The sequence below is a fragment of the Otolemur garnettii genome, unplaced genomic scaffold, assembly GCF_000181295.1.
Source record: "Otolemur garnettii isolate 467f Iridium unplaced genomic scaffold, OtoGar3 scaffold00165, whole genome shotgun sequence".
NCBI lineage: Eukaryota > Metazoa > Chordata > Mammalia > Primates > Galagidae > Otolemur > Otolemur garnettii.
The window spans coordinates 371,679-381,738 of record NW_003852560.1 but is presented as its reverse complement, the minus strand read 5'-3'; the positions used below and the strand labels follow the sequence as shown (position 1 = coordinate 381,738).

The following is a 10,060-nucleotide window of genomic DNA, read 5'->3' as shown; positions in this document are numbered from 1 at the left end:
CCTGGCATGATACTGCTTCCTGGTTCATTTTCAGGCAAGATCAGTTCACCTAGACCTGACCGAGGACCAGAACCCAGAAAGCGGATGTCATTTGCTATCTTCATCAGACTGCAAGCAGTTGTGTTCATGGCTCCACTGAGCTCAACCAGAGCATCGTGAGCAGCTAGAGCTTCAAATTTATTTGGAGCAGTGACAAATGGCAAGCCTGAAGAAAGGGAGAAAAAAACATTATATATATACACACACACACACACACAGAGAGAGAGAGAGAGAGAGAGAGAAAGAGAGGGATCGTGAGCGCTTATTTATAGTATATATATGTGTGTATGTATATATGAACAGGTAAAAATAAAACATTTTTCTACTATCAGCAAGTTAAACAGAAAAGCTCCAGTATATGAAAAACATAGACAGAAGAAAAATTTTATGTCAAAGAAAACGTTTAAAACTCAAACTTTTGTTTTTTCTCCAATAGATTTGGGGTACGAATGCAATTTTGTTACATAGATCTGCTGCATAATCGTGAAGTCTGGGCTGAACAGTATACAGTGTAACCCCACAGGTAATTCTGCATCCCTCACACCCCTCACACCCTCTCACCTATGGACTCTCCAGTGACTATTATTCTACTCTGCATGACCACCCATACCTACAGCTTAGTGCCCACTTATAAATAAGATCACGCAGCATTTGGTTTTCCATTCCTGAGTGACTTCACGCAGGATAATGAACTTCAGTTTCATCGGAGTTGCTGCAAAAGATATTATTTCATTCTTTTTTCATGGCTGAGTGGCATTTCGTGGTATATTCACAGCACAAAACCTTTATCTACTCATCGTTTGATGGACACTTAGACCGATTCCATACCTTTGCAATTGTGAACTGTGCTGTGATAACCATCAAAGTACAGCTGTCTTTTTGATATGACTTCTTTTCCTTTGGGTAGATTACCAATAGTGAGATTACTGAATCAAATGGTACATCTCCGTGAGAGATTTCCGTACTGTTTCCATAGAGGTTGTATTCACTGACACCCCACCATGTATAAGCAATGTTTTCACCGACACCTCTTGTTTCTTGACTTTTTAACAATGGCCTTTCTAACTGAAGTGACATGGCCTATCATTGTCGTTTTAATGTGCATTTCTGTGTGAGCTGTCAAACATTTTTTAACGTTTACTGACCATCTGTTTATCTTCTTTTGAAAAATCTGTTCATGTTGTTTGCCTTCTCTTCGATGGGGTCATTTGTTTTTTCTTCCTGAGTTGTTTGAGTTCCTTGTAAATGCTGGATGTGTCCTTTGTTGGAGGTGTAGTTTATAAATATTTTCTCCCAACCTGCAGGTTGTCCATTTACTCTATTGATTACTTCTTTAGCAGTATAGAAGCTTTTTGGTTTAATGAAGTCTCCTTTGTTTATTTTTGTTTTTGTTGCATTTCTTTTTGAGGTCGTAGTCACAAATTATTTGCCTATGCCAATGTCTAGAAGAGCTTTACTTAGGTTTTTTCCTAAAAGTTTTATGGTTTCAGTTCTTATGTTTAAGTCTTTAATCCATATTGAGTGAATTTTTACATATAGTGAGAGACAGGAATCCAGTTTCATTCTTTTGCATATGGTTATCCAATTTCCCTAACCCAGTGTATGTTTTTGCTTGCTTTGGGAGACTCAAGATTTGTCCACATTTTTTATTTATTTATTTATTTATTTAGTCTCACTCAGTTGTCCTGGAGTTCAGTGCCGTGGGGATATTGCTCACAGCAACTTCAAACTCCTAGGCTCAAGTGATCCTGTTGCCTCAGCCTCCCGAGTAGCTGGGAGTACAGGCACCCGCCACAAGGCCCAGCTACTTTTAGAGATGAGGTCTTGCTCTTGCTCAGGCTGGTCTCAAACTCATGAGCTCAAGCAATCCACTCACCTCGGTCTCCCAGAGTGTCTACATTTTTTAAAAGTAGTCCCAAAGGAGTACAAAGAGTTTGACAGTGTATTTAAAGGATGAAATAGCAAATACAATATATATTGAAAGAAAAAATACCATCTACTGCAAACACATATGATGATGCCTGAGTAAAGGAAAAGTAGGTGGAACTCACCCTGCCTTATTCTACACTCCTTTCTTAATATAATTGCAAAAAAGTTCCTTCGTCCACTTTACTCTGTCCCATTCTCTCCGCTAGCCGGTGGCACAGATCCGCTGAGAGAATAGGGACCTATAATGAGTTAGGGGTTCTCAGCTGATCTCTCCCATATTAAAAATTTTAAAGATATACATATTCTAAACCCCAAGAATACATTTTTTTCTAGTAAAATTTAATTAAAAAACAAATCCATTAGGAAGCTCTAATGTGCAGTATATGATTAATTATCTCTACTTGAACGTCTGGTAACATCTGCATTTATTTTTCCCCATCGTCTGTATTGGTTAAGCATTTACAGTGGAGTAGGCACAATTAAACCTGCAGAAAATACTGTCCCTGCTCTTGAGGAGCTTACACTCTGAAAGAAAAAAATTACACGTTTTGTAAAACGGCATTTTTGTTTGGTGTTTTCTGCAAAGTACTGAGGAAACAGCCTGTAAAATGAACTTGGGATGTAACTGCCTCTTCATTATTTAGAAAATAGAGGAAGAGAAAGAGGAAGGGTTTTTAAAGCCGACAATGACAGACCATTCAGAATAGGTAGAGCTTAAAGGGAGATAAACACAATCTCATCAACTAAGGAGACTTGCTGCAGTCAAGAGGACGAGGGAAACAGTTTGTGGGACGCAAGCAAAGGAAGCAGGGTTATGGACTTAGACCCCGAGTAGAGCCAGAAAGATCACAAGACATTTTTTCCAAATACACGGCCACCAAGTAGGAATGGCTGGTGACAAGACAGAAGGCTAAAAAAGGAAGGTAATCGTGTACCCAATAAACAGGATATATAAAAGGCTGAAATTGAAGGTAGGGTATAAAGTATCAAGAAATTCTTAAAAGCCAAAAGTGATCCGGAAATATAGTACTTACAGTTAATGCTACCCCCCAGTGATGTGATAGGCCAAAAACATTGTGTGTGCGCCTTCCTAAGTTAGAAAATGCTACATTGCCATTTTACTGAAAAAATTTAAATGGAACATACTACTTTTTTCCAATCACCCCCCCCCAGCCCAGAAAAAAATAATAACTAGTTTTTTAGGGCGTGGAGGGGGAGAAGAGCGGAACATGGTTACACATGGTTATTAGAAACAACCGTTATACTGGTAGTATTTGTATTATGATAAACTTTGTATTTAAACTTGGTAAAAGCCCATTAGCTACCAAGAAAGAATAAGGAATACATTTCGCAAAATGCACAATTTCCTTTAGAGCAGTTCCAGAATCAAAAGACGAATTTACATAAAAAAAACTGTAGGGGGCTTGGTGCCCATAGCACAGTGGTTAGGGCTCCAGCCACATGGACTAAGGCTGGCAGGTTCGAACCCAGCCAGGCCTGATAAACAACGACAACTGCAACCAAAAAATAGCCAAGCGTTGTGGTGGGCGCCTGTAGTCCCAGCTCCTTGGGAGGCTGAGGCAAGAGAGTCACTTAAGCCAAAGAGTTAGAGGTTGCTGTGAGCTGTGACACTATGGCACTCTATGGAGCGTGACATACTGAGACTCTGTCTCAAGTTAAAAAAAAAAAAAGCTGTAGGGAAAGTAGTTGAAAAGTCCATTCATAAAACTTATTCCACTCACATGAACTTGATACACATGTTCTTAACAGTTATGCTTGGATTGTTCATGAAAATTTTGTGAGACTTTTAAACCAAGCTAGCCATCACCTGATGTTTCCTTGTTAACTATTTTCTACAGCACATGCATGTTAGGCAAGCATCACCAAAACAAAAAAAACAAACAAACAACAACAAAAAAAACCCCACAAAAGCAGAGAAAAAAAAAAGTTGAACACCTGCTGTTTTTTCTTTGTTCTACTGCAGTGCTTGATATACAAAAAGTAAAAGATATCAAGCAATTCATTTTACTGCAGCTTTACTTTTACATGTGTTCTTAGGTTGCCTAAAACATTTAAATACACATAAAATAAGTGCAATAAAATAAGGAGAGCAAACAGTAGGTAACTTTACAAATAATGAAATGTGAACCCTTTCTGTCCCTTCCAGAGTAAACCGGGTCACAATTTTATCTAAAGGAGCACTTCTGTGGCTACAGGGAAAGGCATGCACACGGAGCTTGACGTACCAGGACGTAACCATGACGTAATGGTGTAAACCATGTTCCAGACGTACATGGTTAACATGTAGTATCCATGAGTTATGTTCTATCACAGCCTGGTAAGTGCTCCAAACCTTAAAGGACCTACAAGAACATCTGTGACTGGAACCAATTTTAACTTTTATTCTCCATCAAGAAAAACCAATATGTAGGCATTTGCTTAGACATGGAAATGGATTTAACAGGGGCCCTTGTAAAGCCACAATGTACCAACAGTACTATGCCAAACGTTTATAACGTGTACAAACATCCCACACCCCCATTAGCCAACTCAAGATGAAAATAGGTAACTCCCTAAATGTTAACTGGCTCTACTCCCCTAATATTAAACCTAAAAACTACATGGGAAACACAGAAATTCAAATAAAAGTAACATCAACCTGTCATAAATTGTAAATAAAAAAACTATTTGTGTGACACCAGGGATGACAAAATGATTTACTTTGTAAATTTTGGAATGAGACAGACAAAGGGTGGAAATCCAGTTAGTTTTCTCCTCCTCCTGCTTCAGCCTCATCCCCTTAGTATCCGATGTCTCCAATGCCAAGCTGTCACTTAGCAACTGCATTATTGCTGCACTGTCTTTGTATGACTCCTTAATGTGTCAAGATCAGCAATGGCTTCATCAAAAGCCGTCCTTGCAAGAATCTCATAATAGAGTAGAGAAGCTAAGGGCCACACCGAATCTGATAGGATGTGCTGATTGCATTTCTTTCTTGCCAATTTCAAAAGCTTTTTGGTATGTTTGTTGTGACTGACACACAATCCCTTTCTTGTCACCACCAGCAGCAATCTCAGTCAAGAAACTGTAGTTGTGTCCTTTTCATTTTCAAACAGTGCTCTCTGGGTGTGAAGCACTAGGGATCAGGAACTTTCCCAAAAGAGACAGTGTATCACTGTAGATACCCCTTAGCTCCTCACAATTTTCTCTCTGCAGTCTCAAGCCATCTACTGTTTTTAATCAGCAGTTTCCTTCTTTTTTTTTTTTTTTTTGAGACAGAGCCTCAAGCTGTCCCCCTGGGTAGAATGCCATGGCATCACAGCTCACAGCAACCTCCAACTCCTGGGCTCAAGCGAGTCTCCTGCCTCTGCCTCCCAAGTAGCTGGGACTACAGGCGCCCACCACAACGTCCAGCTATTTTTTGGTTGCAGCTGTCCCTGTTGTTTGGTGGGCCCAGGCTGGATTCGAACCCGCCACCTTAGATGTATGTGGCTGGTGCCTTAGCCACTTGAGCCACAGGCACCAAGCCTGCAGTTTCCTTCTTATGTTCTATACTTGAGACCATCCTCCAAGACGATCTAAGGGCTCCTACAACATTCTTATAAGTAACAAAGAGAAGATTCCTCTCCTCACTGGATAATTTGGCTCCTTGCTCAGTTACAGACTCCGTGCAGGCTGACACATCATCATCTTACTTGGCCTGCTTGGCCACTTTGACCGTCTGAACCAGCTCATTTTTAGCATGACTGGATATTCTGCGTTCAGAGTGAACGGTGGCAGATGGACAGTGGCTCAGGAGTCTGAGAAGCAACAGTGGCAGAGACTGAGACTCTGAACATCTGCGTGTTAATAATGGTTTTCTGGAGATGAGAACTTGGCCCTAATAATAGTTATTTTAATATCATTACCAACAGCATAGTATTTCCTCTACTGAAGGAAAGACAGGATTCAAAAAGGTCAATAATTCACAGCATGATACAGGGAAAAAAATTATGCCTGCCTACACCATATTCACCATTCAAATCACTTTCTCATCAATCAGTTGTTTCTGCCTATTTTGAAAATTGCTATTCAAAAGAACTTTAAAGGGAAAATAATTGAATACCGCCAGAGTATTCAAAAAGCTAATACTGGTAGACTTTAACTGCACGATGTATAAACTCTTATATGGAAAACTTTCTAGGAGCAAAAGAATTCATATTAAAACTTTGGAAACAGATGTAAAACACTAGTTCAATGAGTTAATTCTAACTTTAAATTCAGAAAAATTCAAGACAGAAACACCTTAGCATCCTGAAAACGGAAAATAATTCGTGCGGCCACTCACCTGTGAGTGAAGCCACTTTGGCAGCAACTTTTTCTGCGAAGCCGACTCTAGTATTTAAACCGGTACCGACAGCCGTGCCCCCAGCTGCGAGCTCGTAGATCCGTGGCATGGCAGCTTCTATTCTTGCCATTGCATACGCCACTTGTTGGACATAACCACTAAATTCCTGAAAAGAGAAGAAAATGAAGGTGGGAATAAACAATTCCAAATGGCTTACAAGTTACTCGAACTGCATTACATACAAAGTTTTAAAATACATTTCAAGATGCTCCATTGTAAGCTACTCAGGTGGTAGCTGTACTATTTTAATTCATATGATGAGTAAAGTATAGCCCAGGATGAGAGTTTAGAAAGCTGATAGGGCAGAGCACTGCCACTGTTTAACACCCAGCGTATTTATAATCTAGGCTTTTAATAGAAAGCAAAGAAAGACAATGCAGAAAATAAATTTTTAAAAAGAACAGCTTTATGGCTTAACTTATGTTCACGTGTGCTGGTCAATTTGGATGGAGGATTAATTCATGGAAACCAGTTTTATTCTTTGGTATTTTATTTATTTATTTATTTATTTATTTATTTTTTTTGCAGTTTTTGGCCGGGGCCAAGTTTGAACCCACCACCTCCAATATATGGGGTTGGTGCCCTACTCCTTTGAGCCACAGGCACTGCCTAATTCTTTGATATTTTAAATAAATTCATTTCAAAAATGAAATATAAATAACAAACAAAAATGTATTAATAAAAATAAAAGGACTTGTTTTATAAAATTTGGATTCAGTCAAATCCAAAGAAACATGAGAACACTTCCTCATATCTTAAAGAAGAGAGTTGTATCTCTTTGGCATGTGATTGAAACAACTTCAAAGAGTAAAACCTACCTTGCTTAATCACTTTAAAATTCATCTTAACTAATTTAGAATAGGAAAGACAAAGAAATCATAATCATGGTATTGACGAAGCTGATGATGATGACGATGACTAACACTAACGGGTACTTACTATGTGCCAGGAGTGGGTCTAAGCATTCTACACGAATCGCTTATCAGTGAACTCAATTTAGAACTTCACAACTGTCCAATGAAAGGGAAATTATTTTCCTCATTTTACAGCTCAGAAAACCAAGACCCAGAAAGGCTACATAATTTTCCTATAGTTCCACAGCCTGTATACAGCAAAGCTAAGATTTGAAGCTGAGCAGGCTGCCCACGCCTGGCTTACAGTCAGTATTCTCTGCTCTTCTTCTGAGTGGACGTCAGTAGAAACTACCGATTGGTTGATATACAACAATCTCGGTCACTGAATTTATGGTTATAAATTTGGCCTTTTAAATCAGTTGAGATTTTGAGGGTGATATACTGGCCATTTGTACCAAGCCCTGAATTGAGTAAAAGTAGTCCAACTCCCATACCTGCCCAAGAGTAAGGGGAACAGCGTCCTGAGTGTGAGTGCGCCCAATTTTGATGATCTGCGCAAACTCTTGGGATTTTGCATGGAGAGCATCATGGAGCTTCTGCAGTCCTGGTAACAGCACTTCGTGAACCTCGACTGCAGCAGCAATGTGCATTGCTGTGGGGAAAGTATCGTTGGAGCTCTGTGGGAGATTTCGCAAAAGAAACAAAAATGTTCATTCAGAGCCAACAATGAACAAACTTGAATGTTTCAATTAACAAAACTCACTAAATACTGAAAACTCTCTATATAGTACTCAATTACATTTATGTGGCAAGTCACTCAGGATCAAATAAGAAGCAACTTGGTTTCTTACACTTAACATGCTCAAAACTGCACTATATTCACCAAGTATGCTGAATGTACCGTACATACATGTTACGGAAAGTACATATTACAGCCGTCTGCTAAGAAATGACAGCGAAACATTCAGAAGTGCAACTTACAACTACATTGGAAGACAAGGATAGTAACATCTTCCAATTATACAGTATATACAGTGTTTCGTGAACATTTATTAAGTTTAAAAAAATTCCATGAAGTAAGATCAACACTTTAAAAGTAGGAAAGCCAAGTCCTCAGAGAGATTATGTAACTTGCCAAACTATTTAGGAACTGGCAAAACGCATTCCCTCAGGGACCTTCAGCCACTTCTATGACACACTTCTCGATAATTTAGAGTCTCAGTCTAATCATGAGAAAGCATCATATACACCAAAATTAAGGAAGATTCTACAAAATACCTGACCACTACAGTTAAAAGTGTCAAGATCACTGTGGTCTGTGTGTCTCACCCGCCATATTCATAGTTGAAATCCCATCCCCTATGATGGAATTAGGAGGTGGGGCCTTTGGGAGGTGATTAGGTCACGGGGCAGAGGTCTCATGAATGAAATTAGTGTCCTTATTAAACAATTGTAAGAGAGGACTCTCCCTAACAAATGCAATCAGTGAAACCTGGTTTCTTGTACCCTCAATGAATCCCGAACAATTTTAAAAAAAAAGAGACACCAGAGAGCTGCCTCTCTGGGGACACATAAGGACACAGAGAAAAAATGCCATCTGTGAAACAGGAAGTGGGCCTCCAACATACAATAAATCTACTAGTAGCCTGATCTTAGTTTTTCAGCCTTCAAAACTGCATAAATTAATTTCTGTTGTTTATAAGGTACCCAGTCTATTGTATTTGTTACAGCAGCCCCCAGAGACTGAGACAATCACAAAAGGCAAAATTCCAAGAAAATGCCACAGATTGGCAGAACCTAAGAAGACATATGACTAAATGTTAATGCATAGCATGGTCTGAATGCTGAAAGAGAAAAAAAAACTTAGGTAGAAAAACTGGGGAAATTCTAAAAAAGTCTGTTTAGTTGACAGTCATGTACTAATGTTAATTTCTTAGTTTGGATAAACCTGCCATCATTATATAATGTGCTAACAGTAAGGCAAGATGAGTGAAAGGAGTATACTTTTTAAGATACCCTTGTAATTCTTTAGTAATTATAAAATTATTTTAAGGGTTTTCAAAATAAATCAAACAATGAAAATACACATATATGCTAAATTTAGGTATCCTAAAAGTGACTTTTATAAAGTCTAAGATATAAAGCCAAGATTCTTAAAGGAAATCAGATACATAAGAAGTATTCTTTGTTAAAGAATATGAGCTATGATTGGAGGGATCACCTCTATGGTTTATCTTTCAAGGGTACAAGTGAATCTTTCTAAAAGTAGAATATAAACGTCTTAACACAATAACTAAGAAAATGACATAAAGACTATGTTAACCAGTTTGATGAAAATATTTCAGAGTGGTTAAGAAGACATCAGACTGTACCCCATGATTGCATTAATGTATACCGTTATCATTTAATTTAAAAAAAAAAAGAATATAAGCTAAATGAACTCTCCCTGTCAAAAAGCCAATTCTTATTTTACATGCAGAGGTGTCTAACCCACAGCCCAGGTGGGCAGTAGGCAGATTTAATGAGGACTTTTTTTGCTTATCTGTGGTGTCAGATATCACACAAAGTGGGCACAACCATTTTTGTTAATCAACTCTCCTTAGTGCTTCTCTATTTAACACGTGCCCAAGGCAACCCTTCCTCTTCAGTGTGCAGCAGAGGGAAGAAAGGTTGGGGACCCCTGTTCACAAGAAAAATCTCAGGTATACTTTTCAATGTATAACAAAAAAAAAAAAAAGAAGAGATCATGTACTGACCTGGCTTTTATTAACATGATCATTGGGATGCACAGGGCTCTTGCTACCAAGCTCGCCTCCTAAAATCTCAATTGCTCTATTGCTAATGACTTCAT

General features: G+C 38.6%; 1 protein-coding gene across 1 annotated transcript in view; it reads right to left on the bottom strand.

Annotated features, from left to right (window-relative positions):
• FH (fumarate hydratase) overlaps positions 1 to 10,060 on the bottom strand; it is a 29,215-nt gene that overhangs the window by 7,114 nt on the left and 12,041 nt on the right. The window contains exons 3-6 of the mRNA XM_023519244.1: positions 9,966 to 10,054; positions 7,704 to 7,886; positions 6,296 to 6,461; positions 4 to 205 (exon numbers count right to left, since the gene is read on the bottom strand). Coding sequence (XP_023375012.1) covers positions 4 to 205; positions 6,296 to 6,461; positions 7,704 to 7,886; positions 9,966 to 10,054 — 640 coding nt within the window. The remainder of the gene's footprint in view (positions 1 to 3; positions 206 to 6,295; positions 6,462 to 7,703; positions 7,887 to 9,965; positions 10,055 to 10,060) is intronic.